The sequence below is a fragment of the Gossypium arboreum genome, chromosome 4, assembly GCF_025698485.1.
Source record: "Gossypium arboreum isolate Shixiya-1 chromosome 4, ASM2569848v2, whole genome shotgun sequence".
NCBI classification, from domain to species: Eukaryota; Viridiplantae; Streptophyta; class Magnoliopsida; order Malvales; family Malvaceae; genus Gossypium; species Gossypium arboreum.
The window spans coordinates 13,368,024-13,392,187 of record NC_069073.1 but is presented as its reverse complement, the minus strand read 5'-3'; the positions used below and the strand labels follow the sequence as shown (position 1 = coordinate 13,392,187).

The 24,164-nt window shown below is 36.3% G+C and overlaps 1 protein-coding gene across 1 annotated transcript; it reads right to left on the bottom strand.

Annotated features, from left to right (window-relative positions):
• Positions 1 to 19,869: 19,869 nt before the first annotated feature.
• On the bottom strand, positions 19,870 to 24,164 carry LOC108465855 (classical arabinogalactan protein 11-like). Its single transcript, XM_053027211.1, has 2 exons — positions 23,630 to 24,164; positions 19,870 to 20,221 (listed from the first exon to the last, which is right to left on the bottom strand). Exons 1-2 carry the CDS (start codon positions 23,883 to 23,885, stop codon positions 20,217 to 20,219), a joined length of 261 nt encoding a protein of 86 aa, XP_052883171.1. The 5' UTR covers positions 23,886 to 24,164; the 3' UTR covers positions 19,870 to 20,216.

The window sequence follows — 24,164 nt, the reverse complement described above, 5'->3', positions numbered from 1 at the left end:
CTCTGACGATCCCTGAATCCAAGCTAGCTTTGAGTTCACTATAAAACATGGAAAAATAAACAAAATAAGCTTTATAGCTTAGTAAGCTCGTATGAAAATAAGAAATAAGTCTCACTATTCATTTACATTTCAAAATAAATGACATAAATTGCATTTAAACATTAACAACCTAGTTAACATAGAGTTTAACTACATAATTAATCATAAGCTCTCAACTTTCTTTAACTCGTTGATTGAATAGTTTTTCGTATATACCTGTACCAATACGTATCTATTTTTTATTGATTCACATCTTCAATATACCCGTTGAACCATTTGAAATAGAATTCAAATACTCGGGAGTCTCGCACCCTAAGTGCCAATATCATGACACGAAGCCAAATCAATGTAACTCGCACCTGAAGTGCTAATATCATGGTCTGAAGCCAAATCAATGAAACTCATACCCGAAGTGCTAATATCTTGGCTCGAAGCCAAATAAATGAAACTCGCACCCGAAGTGCTGATATCTTGGCTCGAAGCCAAATCAATGTATTCCCTAATGATCCTAATCTATTCCTAAGGTTCAACATGGATTTCGAATGCCAAATCTTCGTCGAATCATTGTCAAACATGTCCGTAGTCTCGTATTCACAGTTAATGCAATATCAATGCATTTAAAATACATTTATAATGAAATTTATCACATACAAACTTACCTCGGATGTAAAAATAGCTAAACTGGTCGATTAGTCGAGAACTTTGTTTTTCCTCTGATTTAGATCCGAATTTCACTTTTCTTGATCTAAATATAATCAAAATCATCTTAATTAATAACCTCACTATTCAATTTAATCGAAAACACTTATTAAAGCATATTTACACTTTTACCTCAAGTATTTCACAACTTTTATAATTTAGTCCTTATTTCATAAAAACACAAATTCATGCAATTTAAGACTAACCCATGCTAGAAGAATTACTATTATGCCTCTAGCAGCCCATATTTTTCATTTATTTCACATTTTAACCACAAAGTTTCTACATTTCACAATTTAATCCCTAATTTGCATTTTCACTAAAAATAACTTAACAAAACTTGTATAATTCACAACCAACATTCATAATCTATCATCAAACATCAAAACACGCATGTATTCATTACTGGAAACATTCAAAATCTTTAACAGTTTTGTAAAATAGTCCCTGGGCTAGCTAGACCTAGTTGCAACAATCTCAAAAACATAGAAATAATTAAAAACGAGACAAAATTGAACTTACATGCAAGGAGAGAGATGGCCGAATGCTTGAGGCAAGAACAATGGTGTCTTTCTTAGGTTAATTTCGGAATGAAGAAATATGATAGCCATTTGTTTTTCTATTATTTTACTAACATATTTTTAGACATTTACTATATTAACCTTAATAATAACCCATTAATTCACCTAATTAATGGCCATACTTTTCCACTCATAAAAAAATTGGTTAATTGCCACATAAAGACTCTTACATTAAAGTTTTATAGCTATTAGACACCTTTAGCTAATAGAACACAAGTTTTACATTTTTATGTGATTTAGTCCTTTTTATCAAATTGACTAATCAAACGATAAAATTTCTTAACGAAATTTGCACAAAAACATATTATCATGCTGTAGACATTAAAATAATAATAAAATAATTACTTCAACTTTGAATTTGTGGTTCCAAAGCCACTGTTTCGATTTGACTAAAAACGGACTGTTACAGAATTGACTATTATAATTGGACTCCGCATCAGTGAAAGGTATAAGAATGAATTTGATAAGAAGAGTGTTATTGTATCATATTATGGTAAACTCATGTTCTTAATTGAGTCGGTTTAAATGACATGTATATAGTCGTTTGTTTATTTGAAAAAAAATGTTAAATTTTGAAGGTGATTACATTGGATTTTCGTGATTTATGATATGAAAAATGAAATTTAGTTCCTTTTTGTTTCACATTTTAAGTTTTGCGGGACCTGTCACTGTGACAACCCAAAATTGACCCTAGTCGGGAAGTGGTTTCGGGACCGCTAAACCGAGTCACCAAAATGTTTGAACGTAGTATTTATTGTCTAAAATATGTGATTATGAATATGTGAAAGTTTTAAGTTTCGATTTAGTAAATTTCATGTGAATTTAGCCAATAGGACTTGTGTGACACTTTTGAAATGTGATAGGCTAATCTATAAGGATCTAATAGTGCATGTAATCACAAAGGAGGGCTTGCATGTCAAATATCCCTAAATCCAAGTCTAGTGGCCGGCCATGACAGAGAAATATGGGCAAAACATGTCATAGACATGTTTTGTTGGTGCATCATGGGTGAAAAAAATAAATTAATGAGCATGGGTAATAAAGAAATGGAAAAAAGAAAAAAAAATGGTCTCATGCATGCCCCCATTGCCGTGTATTGAAGAAAAGAAAAGAAAAAAAATTTTTTCATCCTTTCATTCTCTCTTGACCGAAAATTCTAAGGTAGAAGAGGGAATTTTTGCTTCATGTTTGGCTTGGAAGAGGATTAGGAAGGGGTTTGGCTATACTTGCATCAAGATTAAGGTATGTTTGAGGTTGTGCCATGAGATTCATGCATGTTGTTAGTTGATATCTTGATGCTCTTATTAGCCCATGGTTCAAATCTTTGTTATATCATGGGGATGGTATTTGGCCAAGGTGGATTTTGTGTTAATGCCATTGCATGTTAAATATGAAGCTTGCTAATGATATATGTGATGGTGGATTGATGGCTCTTGGACTTTCTTTTTAGTATTTTTGAGTAAGACATTAAGTTCTTTGTTTAATCATGACCAAAATTATGGTGTTGTGATGTATTCGGCCATGGTACATCCATAAGTGTGATTTATGCTCATTGCATGGAAAGTAAGATTTGTGTTTTGAAATTATGTTCATGTTTAGTTACAATCAACTTGAGATTCGGCTCTAGCATATATATATGTATATATGTTTGCACATGATGTATTGGTATGACATATATACTATCTCAAGGTATATACTTACTTATGATGATGTTTAGGTTATGAAGAAAATGATAGATGTGTATTGAGTTACAATATGGAATGCATTAGTTAGTAGAATGTATGCTGTTTTTTTTTTTTTTTGTGGTATTAAGTGTATAATTGGCCTCAACATGGACATGCATATTCGGCCACATGAGGGGAATTGGTGTGCATGCATTCGGTTAGAGGCAAACATATTGATGCCTATTCTTGGCTTAGAAAATTGACTAAGGAGAGTACTAACTAATGTGTTGAGTTAATTCATGATTTCGTACCTATGTGACTTTAATGTCTAATGAAAATATGTTGGCTAAGTACCTTGAATTCTCTTTCGATGCTCAAATGATTAAATCAATTTATTTGTTAAATTAAGCTCAAGAGCAAAGGGGAGCTAAATCCGATAAAGGGAAGGAAAAAGTAGTTGAATAGCCGTCGAAATCGTTCGACAACATCCGAGGTAAGTCTTCGAGTAATAACCCTACTTGAATTATATTGAAATCATGCTCCTTGTGTGTGGCTATTGAGCTGAAATTGTAAAGGTTTGATAAATATTTTGTGTTTGAGCCTTAGTAACGAAAATGAAATATGGATGGGTCGTGATTATTGATATATGTGTACATGAGCATTTGAATGATACCCAGGCTAAGTCCCAAGGCATTTATGCTAGTGATTATATCCGGCTAAGACCAAAGGCATTCGTATGAGTTGTTATATCCGGCTAAAGACCAAGGCAATTGTGCAAGTCACCAAATCCGGGTTAAGACCCGAAGGCAATTGTGCTTGTGGTTATGTCCGGTTGAATCCCGAAGGTACGTGACTCGGAAATGAGCAATCTTGCTGTAAAATTTTCAGTTTATACACTTGTGAAAATTCCAGCAATGAGGTATGTTCATATGTGCTTGAATTAGTTGATTCCTTACAAGTAAGTATTCGCTCAGTTCATAAACGAGCTACCGGCCTTTGGCTAAGTTGTTCTTTGTGTATAAACATAAGGGTCGGTAATGTGAAGTAAGTATGATTATGAGAATGCGTATTAATAAAGTGATTCATTTGGTTATGTAAATGTAATACTTTAGTCAAAGCTGATTTCATTACTTGAGACTTACTAAGCATTAAAATGCTTACCCCGTTGCTTTGGCTCTCTGTTTTATAGATTTTGCTCGTTAGCTATCGGATTCGGGATCATCGAAGTCGAAGTCATCCACACTACCAAAGCCCCCATTTTGGTACAATTTTGGTTAAACTTTGAAATGGCATGTATAGGACTACCCTTTTGTTGTAGGTCATGTACCTTTCGGTTTGTGTAAACTTGGATAGCCATGCGAAAATGGCTTATATACGTTTTTAGCATAGTACTATAATCGGTTGTATGTTGATCATTATGAGGTATGGAATTGTTTTGAAACGATTAGCCATTGGAATGGTTAATCATGATCACACTTGGTGCTATGTATGCAAAAAGGGCCAATTGAATCATGGAAATCATGAAATAGGTAAAGCCTACCTTAAAGGCAGATGCTGACAGCAGCAGTGATGTGGATGTGAAAAATCACTAAAAATAGTAGGAATGGTATTAAATAGTGAATAAATTATGTAAATGAACCTTGATGAATCTAATTTCATATGGAAGAAACGAAACGGTCATATGAGTTATATGTTAAGAGATATTAAAGTTCTCGTGAAACAGGTCCAGAACGGTTTCTGGATCCCCTGTTCCGAATTTGGAAATTCATTGTAAATTAAAGAGAGATAATTAGGAGTCATTCCATATATGTATAGATTCCTCTCTGAGTCTAGTTTCTATAGAAACAAACGGAATCAGTATTGAAGCCCTGTACAGGGAGATATCCAATTCGAAACGCACGAAGGTCAGTGTAGTCGATCCCTGCAATAGGGGAGACTTTAACTAATAAACTGTACTAATTGGCTCGACTAAAAATTCTAGAAAAAAATATGTAGATGGAAACATGAGTCTAGTTTCAGGGAAAAATTACGAAACTAATTTTCGAGCTTTGAAACTCAAGAGATGATTTTTAAGGCGACAGTGATGCAGTAACTAGCTTGTCTGGAAATTTCTAAATGGACTGTGAAAATAGTTAAGTCTGAGTGCACCTTGCGTTCGATTCCGGTAACGGACTCGGGTACGGGGTGTTACAGTCACATTGTGGGGTATCTGCGGGATAGTCTGCCATTTTAGGTATCTGCAAGAAATTTTCCAAATTAGTTGTCCTCCTAAATATCCACAATAATTATATCCATGGAATAATCCGCAGTTTAGCCATATGAATTTCAATGCTTATGTAATAACCTAAATTTGCCCGGGCCCATAATTAAACAAATAAAACTAGGAATAAAAGATAAACAAATAAATGTTTATTACAGTCCATTTACAATACATGGCCCACTAACCCGTAGGCCCAAAATCAATTGGCCTAAACCTTATGCCTGGTTACAACCTAGCAAGCCTAAAATTACCCAGCAGACCCATTTACACCCTCGACCCAAAGCACACAAAGCCCAAACGGCCCAAGATGTTAACAGAATATGGGTATCAGAAACCCTAGGTGCCGCAACCATCCTAAAAGACGCGCCTTTTCAAATTGCACCGTTCTAGTAGCCACCATTAGCGCTGTGGTTCCAGTCCTCATGTCACGCCGCAATCGGCGCATGGATCATGACCCATGGCCGAAGATTGTGTCATTAACCTGCAAGAAAAAGGAAAGATGCAAGCAAATCAAGAATCAAAATCGGGGTTTATTTTTATTTCTAAGATTTATTTGTAAACAATATAAATGGATGTAAAATACGATGTAAAAAGGGGAGATTTTTTTACAGAAATAAAATACATACAGATATTACCCACAGAAGAAATAAGAAACAAAGTTTATTTTAGAAAGTGATTTTTTATCTCATATTTCGTTTCTTTTCTCTTTTCTTAGACGAATATACAAACTGTTTTTTTAAAAAACTAGTAACATTCAAAAGAAAAGGAGTTACCTGTGGAAGGACGAAGGTTTTTAAACCCTTAGACCACCGCGTACGACAGCGCGTGAGGCGCGTGTCAGGGCACTACACTGTAGTCGGAGACCGAAGGCCGGACTACACCTTCTCTCATTTTCAGAGAATTTTCAAGTTTTTTTTAAAGTGGGGTACTAAAATGAATTTTGGGTTAAGGTTTTAACATTTATAGTCCTACGAAAACGGTGTCGTTTTGGCTTAGCTTGATAAGCACTAAAACGGCATCGTTTCAACAGAGAGGATCCGCGTGTTGACCCGATTACCCGGGGAGGATCCGCGTGTTTTTGTGAATTGGGTAAATTTCCCAATTGATCCTTCCTCCTTTTTAATATTTACAATTTGATTTTATGTTTATTCAAATTGGCCCTAACTTTTTACATTTAATTCAATTTAGTCCTAATGGCCAGTAGAATTTATTCTGGGAAACGACGTCGTTTTTTAGGATTAAGATTAATTGCCTAGTGAGTCCTCTGAATTTAACGCGCATTTGAAATCAGGCCCAGCATTTTTACTATTTTGCAGATTAACCTTAGATTTTCTAATTAAATTCAATTTTAATCCTTTTATATTTTAATTTACTTTAAATACTTTATATATTTTATAAATATTAGTTATATATTATTGTTATTATCCAATACATTATTTTATCATATATTTTATCTATAAATTATATTATATATTTTATATTATATATTTCTTTGTATATTTTATAAAATTGTATTACTATTTACTAAATTTGTAAATGACAAATAAATTTTAAAAAAATTATTAATAAATAATAGTATATATTATCCTTATTTATAATAGTATTCATATTCCATTTATATATATTACACCTTTTCTTTATTTATATATTTTATATATGTATATTATTTATTTTATAATTTTCTTATGAAAATTACTCATATCCTATTTATTTTATAATATACGTATACCATATTATATTTCATTATAATTATTTATGAATTTTTATTACATACTATATTTTATTATTTAATATTCCTTATAATATCTATCTTTCTTGTATTTTTATATATTATTTATTTTGTTTTTTATACTATTTATTTTACTATATTTTATATGCAAATTACTTATTATATTTTTATTATTTTATATTATATTTCCTTATATTTTATTCATATTATATTATTACATATAACTTATTTTAAACATTTTTAAGTTATATTTTAGGTATTTTTTATCAATAATTACTCACTTTATTTTATATTTTAATATATATATTGAACCTTTCTTTATATTATGTCAATATATTAGATGTTGGTCTCATAATTTTATTAAATGTTGTGTGCTTGACATATTATTATTTTATTGTATTTTTATTATTATATATGTGTCAAATTGTATATCATGCATCATTTTTATTATCAATATGTTTAAATATATGATGAATTACATGTTTATGTGTTTTACCTATTCTTCTTAAATATATATCGTGTTTTATGTATATTTTACTTATTTAAAATTTGCCATGTTTCTTATATGTATATGTTAGTTAATGTATGATATTTATGCTATTGTGCTTTTATTTACCTATTATTATAACATGTTATCTCGTATGTTATGTTAATATGCTCCTTCATGCATCGATTTTAAAAACGAGACTCTAAAGTTTTCAAAAAAAAAATAAAGGCAATGCTTGGTGTTTGGAAATTTCGAGAAAAGTAGTGTCCTAACTTACTGGGTTGCAATTTTTCTCGTTGAGTTCGAATAGTCAAGCACCCTTAAAGTTTTTAAGGTTTTCAAAATACGAGCAACTGTCTTGGAATTTCAAAGCGTTGCATCCTAACTTACTGGATGTGGTGTTTTGTCATTTCGAGATAGAGATTTTCAAAAAAGCTAGTTTAGTTTCGAATGTCTTAAAAATATTGTGTCCTAACTTACTGGATGAGATATTTTGATTCGTTTGATACAAGTGAACCCTAATTTTTCAAAATCAAAATATTCTAAAGAGGATTGCATCTTAAAATTTTTAAATTTCCGACTTTAAAGACATTGATAATTAATTAGGTACCAATTTTTGGGCGTTACGAGGGTGCTAATCCTTCCTCGTACGTAACCGACTCCCGAACCCGTTCTTTTTATTTTGTAGACCAAAACTAATGATTTATTGGTGATCCAATCACACCTAAAAAGATTGGTGGCGACTCTTGTTTTCGTTTTTCTTAAAATCGATTCTCATTTTCCAAAACTCGATTTAAAAATGGTTTCGACAGCTTGGCGACTCTACTGGGGACCATTAAGAGAGTCAAGCCGTGTAATTGATTATCTCTTGTCGTAATGTCAGAAATTTAAAAATTTAAAAATTTATTCCTCTTTGCATTACATGTGTTTGTATTATTGCATGTGTTTCTATATTCTGATATGCATTGCATTTGCATGACCGTTGTGGTCACACCCTTAAGTGGGAGTGAGAAGCTACGCCTTCGTGAGGTTTTCGCCTCCGTGCAGGATAGTGGATCACTTTCGGGATACATCTGTACCTATGGTTTCGTGAGATTTTCATCTCTGTGTAGCCATAGAGAAATGTATTCCCCTGAACTGAACTCGTTTCAAATGAGCCTATAATGGGTGAGAATCGAGGAATCTACTGGTTCGGGTACCTCAAACTTTAGAACTAACCTCATATAGAAAAACCGTAAAAGCCCAACTTAGTTAGAGTTAAACTTTAGATATTACCCTTATAAATAATCGTTGAGATTTATTGATATCATGTGATACTGACTATTTCCTTTCTTTTGTTTGCATGTCATTTTGCATTTACAAAGGTATCGATTTACGGTCAGTTTCTAAGTTAGGAAGTTTTATTATAGAGAACGGACTTCTTGATAGAGTGGAGGGCAACGCCGATGTTCATAGATGGTCAGAGCAAACTCAGCTAGAAAAAGGAGACAATATAACTATGGGATATGTGTCAGAGCTGTCGGATTATACTCGTATTAGTGTCACACAGAATAATCTCCAAGAGCTTAAGGAAATTTTGGATCAGTGGGGCAATGAGACCAAGCAGTTATTCTACGATAATTACAGAGATTTACCTTACTTGCTCGATATTAAGGTAGATGAGCACTTGTTCCGAGCCCTTGCTCAGTTTTGGAACCCGGCGTACAGTTGTTTCACTTTTGGGGAAGTAGACTTGGTACCTACCGTGGAGGAGTACACTGCCTTACTTCGTTGTCCCAGGTTTCAGAGTGATAGGATCTATTCTCGAGCTACTTGCGTCCCTACCTTTTGGAAGAAATTAATGACCATTACGGGGATGAGCGAGCAATGGGTCACGGCCAGAATTAAAGAGAAGGGTGAGCGCAAGTGCATTTCGTGGGACGCTTTAAAAGATTTGATTTTGACACACCCCGATGAGACGAAGAAGGTAGACATTTTTGCCTTAAGTTTATATGGACTGATGGTTTTCCCTAGGGCTTTGGGATATGTGGACGAGGCAACCGCGGATCTTTTTCATCGACTCAGCAAAAGGGTCACTTCCATCCCTGCGATTTTGGCGGAGACAGTCAGGTCCTTGGGGCATGTAGGAGGGCTGGTGCAGGCAGGTTTATAGGGTGTGCTCAGTTACTTTTGGCTTAGTTCTACAGTCACTTCTGGTTGATTGATAGCATTGTTTGTCAAGTTTTCTTTGAGAACTACTCCCCGTTGAAAGATATAGTAGCCTCATCTAGGAAAGTGGATATGCTGGAAGAGAATTGGATAGCATTACTTTGGAATCTTCAATCAAATGATGTTGAGTGGAGAGCTCCATGGATGGTTCCTGGTGAGATACTTTATCGATGCGGTAGCTTTGATTGGGTTCCCCTGTTGGGAATTGGGGTGACATTGGTTATGCCCATTTGCTCGTGCTGAGGCAGCATGAATTGAGCGACTCATGGGTTGGCTCAAAATGAGTTTGTATACAGAGGAGTCGATTACAAGAGGAAGGTTAGCAAGGTTTCTAGTGCTTGGAACAAGACTTGTCGATTGAAAGAGTGGCCATTAATCCTGCTACGACACTGGAATATGTCGAGTGGAGGAGTAGAAGGATTAACGATAATGTCTCTATGACAAAAATGGAGGAAGTTCGACCAATGGAGGAATATCTACGAGTGATACCCTTGGAGCTTGATATCATGAAGCAAGAATTTAAAAGAAAGAATTTGGAACTTGAAAAGAAGATAGAAAAGCTTGAGGAGGAGAAGATGTACCTGAGTCTAGATGTTGACCTGCAAAAGAAGGAGGTTGAAAAAGTTAGGAAGGAAAAAAGGAAGGTTGAGGAAGACCGAGATGGTTTAAAAGAGGAGTATAAGAAGGCACAAGTATCTTTAAAGCGAGTGGGGTTAGGAAGGTCTTCGGAACAGTGGCAGAAAGAAGTTCAAGTGGAAAAAGCTATAGCCGAGTATTGGGAGAGGAAGTTCCAAGAGATGCGGTCGCAGAATTTGGCATTAGAGTAAGAGAATAAAGGGTTGAAGACCAAGGTAACTGAGCTTGAAAGATCCCTTCGTTGGCATCAAAACCATGATCCTACGGTCGAGTTAAAGGAGCTAAAAAGAAAGGTTAAAGATTTGGAAGTGGCATTGCATAATGGTGAACTTCGGATTGAGCAGCTCGAGGCGCAAGAAGATTGTATAAAAGGAGAGCTCCATCAAGTTAAAGGTCAAGTCAGAGACAGGGATTACGTTATTGGGGAAGCTATAGCCCAGATCCGAGATTGCTGAATATGTTCGAGATTTAGCGATGACGACGATCGTTGAGTATGATGTATGAGTCGTTAATCCGATAAAGGTCGAGAGTTAGCCCTTTTATTAGATAAAGTTAGAACTTTGGGCATTAGGGCAAAGGCGTATATGTAATCCATTTGTATGTAAATATATTCTTTTCTAAATAAAGTTTTCTAAATGAGATTGAATCGAGATCGATGCCTTTTTGCATTCATGCATTTGCATTACATCACATCATATGCATTCAAAGTTATAGAAAGACCTTAATTAGTTAAAGTTTACTTCCAGAGAGAGAGGTAGAAAAGAAAATCTGGAAATCACACATCCTTACGGCACTCGCACTAAAACTAAGAGTATGGATCAAATGTTCGAATAATGGCAAAAGGATATGCAAGACCAATTGCAAGAGCAGTTGGCCACAATGCAGAATGACATGAGGGAGCAAATGCTAGAGGCTCAGAGGAATATGATGGCTGAAATGGCTCAGCTGCTAAAGGCCACTGATAAAGGGAAAACCCCCATGGCTATCACTGGTGAGGAAGGTGAGGATCATCCTTCGAGTTTTACTCCACCTCATGTGCCACTGCAAACCTAGGCACCTCCTAGAAGGCCATCTATCACTGTAAGGCCTCAACATGGGCCAGTTGATGTTGGAATCCCCGTGAATTTCCCATCTGGGTCGGGAAATAATTTGGGCAATAGCCCTATCAACCCTATCACTCCTGATCTGGATATGATGGAGAGGGAAAGAATGGCAACCGAATCCTCAAAACAGTTGGAGGATCATTGTAAGTGGTTGGAGGAGAAGTTTAGGGTTTTAGAAGGCGTTGGCAATCATCATATTGATGCCAAAGACTTAAGCTTGGTCCCAAACTTGGTACTTTCTCACAAATTCAAGATGCCAAAGTTTGAAAAGTACAACGGGACTATTTGCTCAGAGGCACATATAACAATGTTTTGTAGGAGAATGACTGAGTATGTAAACAATGATCAACTATTGATCCATTATTTTCAAGACAGCTTAGTAGGAGCAGCGGCTAGGTGGTACAATCAGTTGAGCCGTGCCAGAATCGGTTCATGGAGAGATCTTGCACAAGCCTTCATGCAACAGTACAGCCATGTGACTGATATGACGCCGGACAGGATCACGCTTCAAAACATGGAGAAAAAGCCTAATGAAAGTTTTAGGCAATATGCACAACGATGGAGGGAGGTGGCAATGCAAGTACAACCACCACTGTTAGAAAAAGAGACCACCATATTGTTTATCAACACTTTGAAAGCACCGTTCATCACTCACATGATTGGAAGCACTATGAAAAGTTTCGCGGATATAGTTATGGCAGGAGAGATGATTGAGAATGCCATAAAGGGCGGTAAAATTGAGGGGGGAAACGACTAAAAGATCGGCCCCAAGGAGAAAGGACAAAAAGGTGAATAACATGAATAGTCTCAACTTGAGGACAATCACAGTTGGTCAACCCAAAGCAGCTGCGGTCGAGCAATAAAGTACTCAAGGACAGGAATCAGGCACAAGACAAAATTCGGAAAGGATGCAATTCACGTCTATCCCTGTGACGTATTGTGAGCTTTATCAAAGTTTATACGATGCACATGCCATTGCTCTATTTCACTTGAAACCGCTACAGCCACCGTACCCCAAATGGTATGATGCAAATACTAAATGCGAATATCATGCGGGAATATCGGGGCATTCGATTGAAAATTACACCGGATTTAAGAAGGCCATGGAGAGGCTTATCAAGATGGAGGTTGTGAAATTCGACAGTACCCCTAATGCTGAAAACCTGTTACCAGATCATGGCAATCAATGAGTGAATGCCATTGATGAAACTAGGGAAGGAAGAATCAAGGAAGATATTGCTAAGGTGAAGACACCCATGAAAGTAATATGGGAGGAGATGGTGAAGAGAGGTATATTGACCTTTGGAAAAGGTAGAGAAAGAATAGGGGACTATTGTGAATTCCATGGAGAGGTGGGTTATATGATCCAAAATTGTGAAGAGTTCAAGGCCATGGTGCAAATCTTTATGGTTAACAAAGAGCAACAAATTCTTGAGGGTAGTTCTTGCAAAAGACAAATATGTGTGCTGGAAAACGAACGACAAAGAATCAGTCGACCAAGAATTATTATTTCCTTACCGGGGAATAATGAAGTAGGGGCGCAAACCGGGACCAAGGTCGTCATCCATAAACCCACTCTTTTCCCTTATAAGGATGACAAGAGGGTACCATGGAGTTATGACTGTAGTGTAATAGTACCTGAGGGGGAGAGTATAGCCAGTGCGTCTAGGGGCGTGCAAAACGAAGGTTCCCATACACGAAGTGGGAAGCGTTATGATGGGGGGCATCAGAGTGGAGCCCACGAAAGCAAAGGATGTTGACGTTGAGAAGAGGAAAGAGGTTGAAGTGCTTGTCAAGGAGCCGGTAAAGGAGGAAGAGGCCAAAGAGTTTCTAAAGTTCCTTAAGCATAGCGAGTATAGTATGGTCAAGCAGTTGCGTAGGCAGCCAGCGCGTATATCAGTATTAGCCCTACTTCTGAGTTCTGAGGTGCATCGGATGCATTGTTGAAGGTACTTAACGAAACATATGTCACCCACGACATATCCGTTAACAAGTTGGACCGGTTGGTAAATAACATCAGTGCTGACAATTTCATCTATTTCAATGATGATGAAATTCCACCTGGGGGCATAGGGTCAACCAAGGCCTTGCACATCACTACTCGGTGCAAGGGATACACGCTTCCAAGTTTACTCATTGATAACGGGTCTGCTTTGAATGTCCTTCCATTATCCATATTGAACAGATTACCCATTGACAGTTCACATATAAAAATATGTCACAATGTGGTAAGAGCCTTCGATGGAACTGAAAGGAAAGTGATGGGACGAATTGACATCCCTTTGGAAATTGGGTCAAATACATATGAAGTTGATTTCTTGGTGATGGATATCAAGCCCTCCTATAATTGTTTATTAGGGAGACCATGGATACACTCGGCAGGAGCGGTGCCCTCCTCATTACACCAAAAATTAAAGTTAGTGATAGATGGACGATTAATAACCATCAATGCGGATGAGAACATTATAGCAGCAGTCACTAGCAATGCCCCTTATGTCGAGGCGAATGAAGAGGCTATTGAGTGTTCTTTCCGCTCTTTAAAAATCATCAATGCAACCTTCATTTTGGAAGGAAGTGAGGTGCCGGTACCCAAAATGTCTAGAGCCACAAGGATGGCCCTGCAAATGATGATGAGGAAGGGAACATTGCCAGGAAAAGGACTAGTAAGACAGTTGCAAGGAGGGGTTCAAATCCCAAAACTGATTGAAAAGAAAGATTGCTTTGGTTTGGGCTTCAAGCCAGACCATAAGCACCGGAGGCAAAAGATTGAGAAGCGTCAAGCGAGAAGAAAGGCGCGTTTGAACGGAGGAGAAGTGGAGTGGGAACCGATGACATTCCCATCTATATCCAAATCCTTTAAGTCAGGAGGGTTACTGGTAGAAGAAAGTCATCAGATTAATGCTGTACACAATGAGGGATTGGAGCAAGGAAGCCTCGAGGGCATTCGCCCTTACGAACCGGGGAGCTCTCTGAACAATTGGATTGCGGAGGACCTTTCTGTAGTCTTTAGGAATTTTTCAGAGTAATTCTCGAGACATGTTTGTTACTCTAGGGCCTAGGAGTAGTAAGATTACGTTTGTGAAAAAGGCTTATGATTATCTATTATTATTTTAATAAAACATAACTTTATTATCAATTTGGACTAATATGGTTTCTTTTTATCAATCAATATTTCGTTAAACTTTTTCAATTCTCATTCTTTCATTCATAGTACATAAACAATCATTCTTAGATTCATTCATTCTTTGTATATTCTTTCATACCCCCACAGGTCCCTAGATATCAATGATATGAGCACTGATACTGCAACTCCTGATTTCTTTTGCGAGCAAGACATGTGTTTAGAGGAATCTCAGGATTTTAAAGATGTTCAAGATTGTGATGTGTCTCTTGATCTGTTAAGAATGGTAAAACAGGAGGAAAAAAGAATTATGTGGCATGAGAAAGAGGCAATAGAAAATGTAGCCCTTAAGGAAAGGAAGGAGTTAAAAATTAGAACACTGATTACCGAGGACACAAGGCATGGTCTGGTTGAGTTGCTTCGAGAGTTCAAGAATATCTTCGCATGGTCATATCAGGATATGCCCGGATTGAGTACCGGCATTGTAGTACATCATCTTCCGATAAGACAGGATTGCAAACTAGTCTAACAGAAGTTGCAGAGAATGCGGCCAGACATTGTTCTAAAAATAAAAGATGAGGTTAAGAAGTAGTTCGATGCAGGATTCTTACAAGAGGTCAAGTACTCCGAATGGGTAGCTAATATTGTGTCGGTCCCTAAGAAGGACAGGAAGGTACGAATGTGTGTTGATTACAGAGATCTGAATAAAGCTAGCCCAAAAGACAACTTTCCTTTGCCGCATATCAACACTTTGGTAGACAACACGACGGGACATTCATTGTTTTCCTTTATGGATGGTTTCTCGGGGTACAATCAGATAAAGATGCATCCAGAGGACATCGATAAAACCACCTTCATAACCTTGTGGGGCACTTTTTGCTACAAAGTAATGCTGTTTGGATTGAAGAACGCAAGGGCAACCTACCAGTAGGCCATGGTGAACTTGTTTCACGACATGATACATAGGGACATTGAAGTATATGTTGATGACATGATTGCTAAGTCCCGAACAGAGAAAGAGCATATTGAAGTTTTGATAAAACTATTCTTGAGGTTGAGAAAGTTTCGGTTGAGGCTCAATCCGGCAAAGTGGACCTTCGGAGCTAGATCGGGAAAGCTATTGGGTTTCGTAGTTAGTGAAAAGGGAATAGAAGTTGATTCAGACAAATTCAGAGCAATACGAGAATTGCTTCCACCACAAACTCAAAAAGAAGTTCGAGGATTCCTAGGAAGGTTGAATTACATCGCTCGGTTCATTTCACAACTAACTGAGAAATGTGATCCTATCTTTCGCCTCCTCAGAAAGCACAATCAAGGTACTTGGGATGAGGAGTGCCAGAATGCTTTTGAAAAGGTCAAGCAGTATTTGTTGAATGCTCCGATATTATCTCCACCTAGCCCAGATAAACCGTTAATACTGTACTTGTCAGTGTTCAATAATTCTATGGGATGTGTGCTTGGTCAGCATGACGAATCAGGGAAAAATGAGAAGGCAATTTATTATCTTAGTAAGAAATTCACTGACTGTGAAATGAGATATCCACCAATTGAAAAGTTGTGCTGTGCACTGATTTGGACAACTCAGAGATTAAGACGGTACATGCTATACCATACCACTTAGCTCATCTCAAAGCTTGATCCATTGAAATACATGATGGAGTCAACAGCTCTAAATGGGAGAATGGCGAGATGGAAAATTTTGCTTTCAGAGTTTGATATAGTCTACATAAGTCAGAAGGCTATAAAAGGAAGTGCGGTAGTAGACTTCTTAGCCAATAGGGCTCTAGAGGATTATGAGCCATTGAACTTTGATTTTCCAAATGAGGAGTTAATGTGTATAGCAACAACCGAAGATTCTCCTTAGAAGCTAAATTTTGATGGGGCTTCTAATGCAGTCGGAAATGGAATTGGGGCAGTCTTGGTATCCCCAAAAGGCGATCATTACCCGTTTACGTGCAAGTTAGAATTTGGTTGTACGAATAATATGACTGAGTATGAAGAATGCATCATGTGACTTCAAGCAGCTATAGAGCGATGTATAAAAACCCTAGAAGTATATGGAGATTCTGTGTTGGTAATTTATCAGCTTAGAGGTGAATGGGAGACAAGGGACCCTAAATTGATCAATTATCGAAAGATAGTTTTGGGGTTACTTAAGGAGTTCGATGACATCACCTTCAATTATCTCCCACGAGACGAAAATCAGATGGCAGATGCTTTAGCAACCTTGGCCTCAATGATTAAGGTGAATAAAGAGGAAGAGATGAGACTAATTCAAATGAGTGTGTACGAGGCTCTAGCTCATTGTTGTAACATTGAGAAGGAAGAAAAGGACGATAACCCTTGGTATCAGGATATATTACGATATGTGAGAGATCGTAAATACCCTGAATAGGCCAATGAAAATGACAAACGAACTTTGAGAAGGTTAGCTTGCGACTATGTCTTGGACGGGGATATCCTGTACAAGAGAAGGAAAGACCAAGTACTTTTGAGATGCGTCGATGCTGTGGAAGCTAAGCTAATTTTAGAAGAAGTTCATGAAGGTGTATATGGGACGCATGCAAATGGGTTCACGATGGCAAGGCAAATCATGAGGTTTGGCTATTGTTGGGCCACTATGGAAGGGGATTGTATCAACTATACCAAGAAATGCTATAAGTGTCAGATTTATGGGGACAAAATTGAAATACCACCTTCTCCTTTGCATATTATGACTTCTCCATGGCCTTTATCCATGTAGGGCATGGATGTCATCGGACCAATATCACTGAAAGCTTCGAATGGACATCGGTTTATCTTCATGGTAATTGACTACTTTACAAAATGGGTAGAGGCCGCTTCTTATGCAAATGTTACTAAGTCAGCTGTGAGTCGATTCTTGAATAAGGAGATCATTTGTCGGTATGGAATGCTTGAGAAGATCATATCCGACAATGCATTGAATTTAAACAATAAAACAATAGCAGAGGTTTGCGACCAGTTCAAGATTAAGCATCACAATTCTTCTCCCTATCGTCCAAAAATGAATGGGGCAGTAGAGACCGTCAAGAAGAACATTAAGAAAATAGTGGGGAAGATGACTGAGACCTATAGAGATTGGCATGAGAAGTTACCGTTCGCACTCCTGGCCTATCGAATATCTGTCAGAACCTCTATCGGGGCAACCCCATTCTCGTTAGTTTATGGGATGGAAGCAGTATTACCTATTGAAGTAGAAATACCGTCTCTTCGAATTTTGACGGAGATAAGGTTAGATGAAACTGAATGGGTTCAATCCCGATATGACCAGTTGAACTTGATTGAGGAAAAGAGGCTAAGAGCCATTTGACATGGTCAGATGTATCAGAAGAGAATGATGTGAGCTTATGATAAGAAAGTTCGACCAAGAGAATTCCACGAGGGAGACCTTGTACTAAAAAAGATCCTTCCTATTCAAAAAGACTTTAGGGGGAAATGGATGCCGAATTGGGAGGGGCCGTACATCGTGAAGAAAGCTTTCTCTGGCGGTGCATTGATCTTAACAGAAATGGATGGGAAAAGTTTACCCAACCCAGTAAACTCAGACTCAGTTAAAAAATACTTTGTCTAAAAGAAAAGAGAATCCAAGGTGAAAACCCACAAAGGGCGCTTTGAGGTTTCGAAAATCAAAAAAAAAAGAGGAGAAAAAAAAGAAAATAGAGAGGCCAAGGTGAAAACCCGCAAAGGGCGCCTTGTGACCAAAAGGGTTTTGAGTTGAAAACCCGAAAGGGTGACTTAAATTTTGAAGCATCCGGTAATCTTGCTCAACAAAGAGCGAAGAACGTTGCATACTGGGGCATCAACAGAGTACTTTGAATCTTCTAAACACATGCCTTCATGAAGTTGATGTATAAGCGCTCAAGCGGCGATATCTAGGGCATCTAATTTTTGGCCTGTTTGCTATCTTTAGATTTTTTTTCTTTCTCTCTTCTCAAAGATAGGCTTTCAGATTAATTTCCTTTGTATCTTTTTCGATAATTCATTCAAATCCAATTATTATTAGAGATTTATTTATCTTCTATTATTCTTTAAGTATGTTGCATCGAAATAATGATAGATGAACTAAATATGTTCACAAACGTAGTTTTACGCATTATTCTGGAATTTCTAGATAATACAAGAAACTAAAACAGGACAATTTTTTGAGAAATTCACATAAGTAAGGGATGAAAGAACTCGAGGAATTTCTTTCTTCCAGTCCAAAAGGAAAATGAACAAAACCAACGATTCAATTCTAAGGAAAGATTATCTTACAGACATCCTCAGTGGATCGTAGCATTAGAGGAAGGGTACAGGCCTACAGGCTGAGCAAGAATAATACTTTGAGAAAATAAAAGACAAATGAAGGAATGAGTGGTGACGTCTAGGATAGGGGTCATGTTCACAACATTTTGTATCATAATATGTTTAATTAGGAACATTTGACTCACTTCGATCATGGCATCCTAATCCTCAGGCATAATCATTCTACAGGTTATTAAAAACGATGCGCCTTAATATCCTAAGCAGTAGGGTAATAGGCCACAGCATAGCAGATCTGGCTGAAGCAAGATCCAAGATGATTTGGCATCTTCGTGCTTACAAGGAACAAATTGAAAACATAGCTGATTTGGCTTTCACGTGCGTACGATGAAGCAAATCTAAGATAATTTGGCATCTCTGTATTGTCAGAGAGTAGATCGAAGTTTGGCGTCTCCATATTCGACGGAGGGCAGACACATAGTAGATCTAACCTTTAGATGATTAGACTGAAGCAGATCCAAGATGATTTGGCATCCTTGTGCTTACAAGGAACAAATCGAAATCATAGCTGATTTAGCTTTCACGTGCTTACGCTGAAGCAAGTCTAAGATGATTTGGCATCTCTGTATTGTCAGAGAACAAATTGAAGTTTGGCATCTCCATATTCGACGGAGGCGGACACATAGCGATCTAACCTTGGATGATTAGACCAAGCGGATCCAAGATGGTTTGGTATCCTTGTGTTTACAAGGAGCAAATCGAAGACATAGCTGATTTGGTTTTCGCGTGCTTACTGCTGAAGCAAATCTAAGGTGATTTAACATCTCTGTATTGTCGAGAACAAATCGAAGAAGCGATTGGCGTCTCTGTGTTCGGCGGAGAGCAGATCAAAGATATCAACATGACAGTCATAAGTTTACAAGTGGCAGATTGAAGACCAGGATTTGATAAGGCCGGACAAATTTGGTCTTTCTATGAGTCTTTGCTCAATTCCTATTACACAGCAATGAGCAAAGAGGGGCAGTTGTAATAACCTAAATTTTCCCGGGCCCATAATTAAACAAATAAAACCAGGAATAAAAGATAAACAAATAAATGTTTATTACAGTCCATTTACAATACATGGCCCACTAACCCGTAGGCCCAAAATCAATTGGCCTAAACCTTATGCTCGGTTACAACCTAGCAAGCCTAAAATTACCCAGCAGATCCATTTACACCCTCGACCCAAAGCACACAAAGCCCAAACGGCCCAAGATGTTAACAGAATACGGGTATGAGAAACCCTAGGTGCCGCAACCATCCTAAAAGACGCGCCTTTTCAAATTGCGTTGTTCCAGAAGCCACCGTCAGCGCCGTGGTTCCAGTCCCTATGTCACGCCGCAACCGGTGCATGGATCATGACCCACCGCCAAAGATTGTGTCATTAACCTGCAAGAAAAGGAAAGAAGCAAGCAAATCAAGAATCAGAATTGGGGTTTATTTTTATTTCTAAGATTTATTTGTAAACAATATAAATGGATGTAAAAATACGATGTAAAAAGGGGAGATTTTTTTACAGAAATAAAATACATACAGATATTACCCACAGAAGAAATAAGAAACAGAGTTTATTTTAGAAGGTGATTTTTTATCTCATATTTCGTTTCTTTTCTCTTTTCTTAGACGAATATACAAACTGTTTTTTTTTTAAAACTAGTAACATTCAAAAGCAAAAGAATTACCTGTGGAAGGACGAAGGTTTTTAAACCTTCAGACCATCGCGTATGACGGCGCGTGAGGTGCGTGTGCAGGCACTACACTGTAGTCGGAGACTGAAGGCCGGACTACTCCTTCTCTCCTTTTCAGAGAATTTTCAAGTTTTTTTTTTTAAAGTGGAGTACTAAAATGAATTTTGGGTTAAGGTTTTAGCATTTATAGTCCTACGAAAATGGTGTCGTTTTGGCTTAGCTTGATAAGCACTAAAACGGCATCGTTTCAACAGAGAGGATCCGTGTGTTGACCCGATTACCCGGGAAGGATCCGCGTGTTTTTGTGAATTGGGTAAATTGCCCAATTGATCCTTCCTCCTTTTTAATATTTACAATTTGATTTTATGTTTATTCAAATTGGCCCTAACTTCTTACATTTAATTCAATTTAGTCCTAATGGCCAGTAGAATTTATTCTGGGAAACGACGTCGTTTTTTAGGATTAGGGCTAATTGCCCAGTGAGTCCTCTGAATTTAACGCGCATTTGAAATCAGGCCCAGAATTTTTACTATTTTGCAGATTAACCTTAGATTTTCTAATTAAATTCAATTTTAATCCATTTTATATTTTAATTTACTTTAAATACTTTATATATTTTTATAAATATTAGTTATATATTATTGTTATTATCCAATACATTATTTTATCATATATTTTATCGATAAATTATATTATATTATATATTTTATTTTATATATTTCTTTGTATATTTTATAAAATTGTATTACTATTTAATAAATTTGTAAATGGCAAATAAATTTTAAAAAATTATTAATAAATAATAGTATATATTATCCTTATTTATAATAGTATTCATATTCCATTTATATATATTACACATTTTCTTTATTTATATATTTTATATATGTATATAATTTATTTTATAATATTCTTATGAAAATTACTCATATCCTATTTATTTTATAATATCGTATACCATATTATATTTCATTATAATTATTTATGAATTTTTATTACATACTATATTTTATTATTTAATATTCCTTATAATATCTATCTTTCTTATATTTTTATATATTATTTATTTTGTTTTTTATACTATTTATTTTACTATATTTTATTTGCAAATTACTTATTATATTTTTATTATTTTATATTATATTTCCTTATATTTTATTCATATTATATTATTATATATAACTTATTTTAAACATTTTTAATTTATATTTTAGGTATTTTTTATCAATAATTACTCACTTTATTTTATATTTTAATATATATATATATATATATTGAACATTTCTTTATATTATGTCAATATATTAGATGTTGGTCTCATAATTTTATTAAATGTTGAGTGCTTGACATATTATTATTTTATTGTATTTTTTATTATATATGTGTCAAATTGTATATCATGCATCATTTTTATTATCAATATGTTTAAATATACGATGAATTACATGTTTATGTGTTTTATCTATTCTTCTTAAATATATATCGTGTTTTATGTATATTTTACTTATTTAAAATTTGCCATGTTTCTTATATGTATATGTTAGTTAATGTATGATATTTATGCTATTGTGCTTTTATTTACCTATTATTATAACATGTTATCTCGCATGTTATGTTAATATGCTCCTTCATGCATCGATTTTAAAAACGAGACTCTAAAGTTTTCAAAAAAAAATAAAGGCAATGCTTGGTGTTTGGAAATTTTGAGAAAAGTAGTGCCCTAACTTACTGGATGTGGCGTTTTGTCATTTCGAGATAGAGATTTTCAAAAAAGTTAGTTTAGTTTAGAATGTCTTAAAAATATTGTGTCCTAACTTACTGGATGAGATATTTTGATTCGTTTGATACAAGTGAACCCTAATTTTTCAAAATCAAAATATTCTAAAGAGGATTGCATCTTAAAATTTTTAAATTTCTGACTTTAAAGACATTTGATAATTAATTAGGTACCAATTTTTGGGCGTTACTAGGGTGCTAATCCTTCCTCGTACGTAACCGACTCCCGAACCCATTCTTTTTATTTCGTAGACCAAAACTAATAATTTATTGGTGATCCAATCACACCTAAAAAGATTGGTGGTGACTCCCGTTTTCGTTTTTCTTAAAGTCGATTCCCATTTTCCAAAACTCGATTTAAAAATAGTTTCGACAGCTTAGATAAACGTCCCGCAGGATCAACCCACCACCTATTAGTCCATGGCATGGTTTACCATGTATGTTTGAAGTATGTGTATGTTATGTGAGTTTCACATGGTAACCTCTTATGGCTCAATTTTGGCAATTGGACCGGGAACAGGGCGTTATAACATGCATCAACATAAGAGGCATGGTTGACTCTATATTGACATTTTCAGCCTAGCCACCTATCCCACTTCAAACGGAGCCTACCACTCAGGCTTAAAGGAGAACACTATCATAATGCGAACACACTTCCAAGATAATAAGGATTCTATTTCGGTTTGACTACCTCATATTGATAGAATCCCATAATTTGCGACTATGATTATCTATTCCGAATGCTTATCTAGCCAAAGTCATACCAATGGACAAGGAGAGCTTTCCTGTAAATACCTTAGAAAGCATTGAACAGGGGATCGACCTTTGATCATCTTAAGGTTACTCTGAACATTTGCCCTCTCAACCAACCTATTCTCTTGTTATTGTTCCGACTATCGACCTTTATAGGTGAACCGGCCTCCATAGCGCCACCTTATCCTCCTCCTTTGTTTTATATTGTACCAACACAACTTAACAAGGAGATGTAATTGCTCTAATCCTAAATAGTTTTTGTCATATGATTATCCAAGAATTCAAGATGAAAATTTTCATCATGAATTAAGATGCGGATAATTATTATATAAGTTATTTCTTTGATATTCAAAAATTTATCTAGCTTGAACCTATGAATCAACAAGGAAATGCAAAGAGCATATATAGATAAAATTAACTTGCTTGCTCGTGGTCCAAAAGTAGTAAGGATACAGAGTAGTTTAGTTACATGCTTTCAAGCTCCATGTCAAAACATGGTATAAATAAATACTTGAAAACTTAAAACAGTGGGTTATCGTAACTGCAAAAATTATTTATTCAGTATAGTCAACGTCATCACCTTCGGGTCCTTCAGCATCGGGTCCATCGGCATCGGGTCCTTCAGCATCGGGTCCTTCAGCATCGGGTCCTTCAGCCTCGGATCCTTCAGCAGAGGGGCCCTCGCTAGGGCTAGCGCTGATGGGGCCACCAGCAGGAGCTCCAGAAGGTGAGGAAGAAGGGGCTTGTGAAGGGGCTGGTGAGGGTGCTGCGTCGGCAACAAATGCGCCAACAACAGCCATGAAAATAAGGGCAACAACGATAACTTGGCGGGCCATCTTTCTTTGGGTATCGGTAGGTTTAGGCTTGTTTTACTTTGGTTGATTGATATAAAAAAAGAAGAGGGAATCAAGTGATTCAAAAGAAATGCAGTAGTTTCTCTAAGATAAATTAGAGAAAAGAAAACTGCGATGCTAATGAATGATCTGATGATATCGAGAAATGGGGTTTAAATAAATGGTAACAAGAGAAACAAGGCAGATCAACAATTTGTTTGACCGAGTTTCATGCTTTTTTTTTTTTTTGTTGGAAGAAATTCAACCTTTCAAAACCTTACT

What these genes read in the sequence shown, in the direction of transcription:
- LOC108465855 (XM_053027211.1), bottom strand. Translation starts at nt 23,885, where the DNA reads ATGGCCCGCCAAGTTATCGTTGTTGCCCTTATTTTCATGGCTGTTGTT.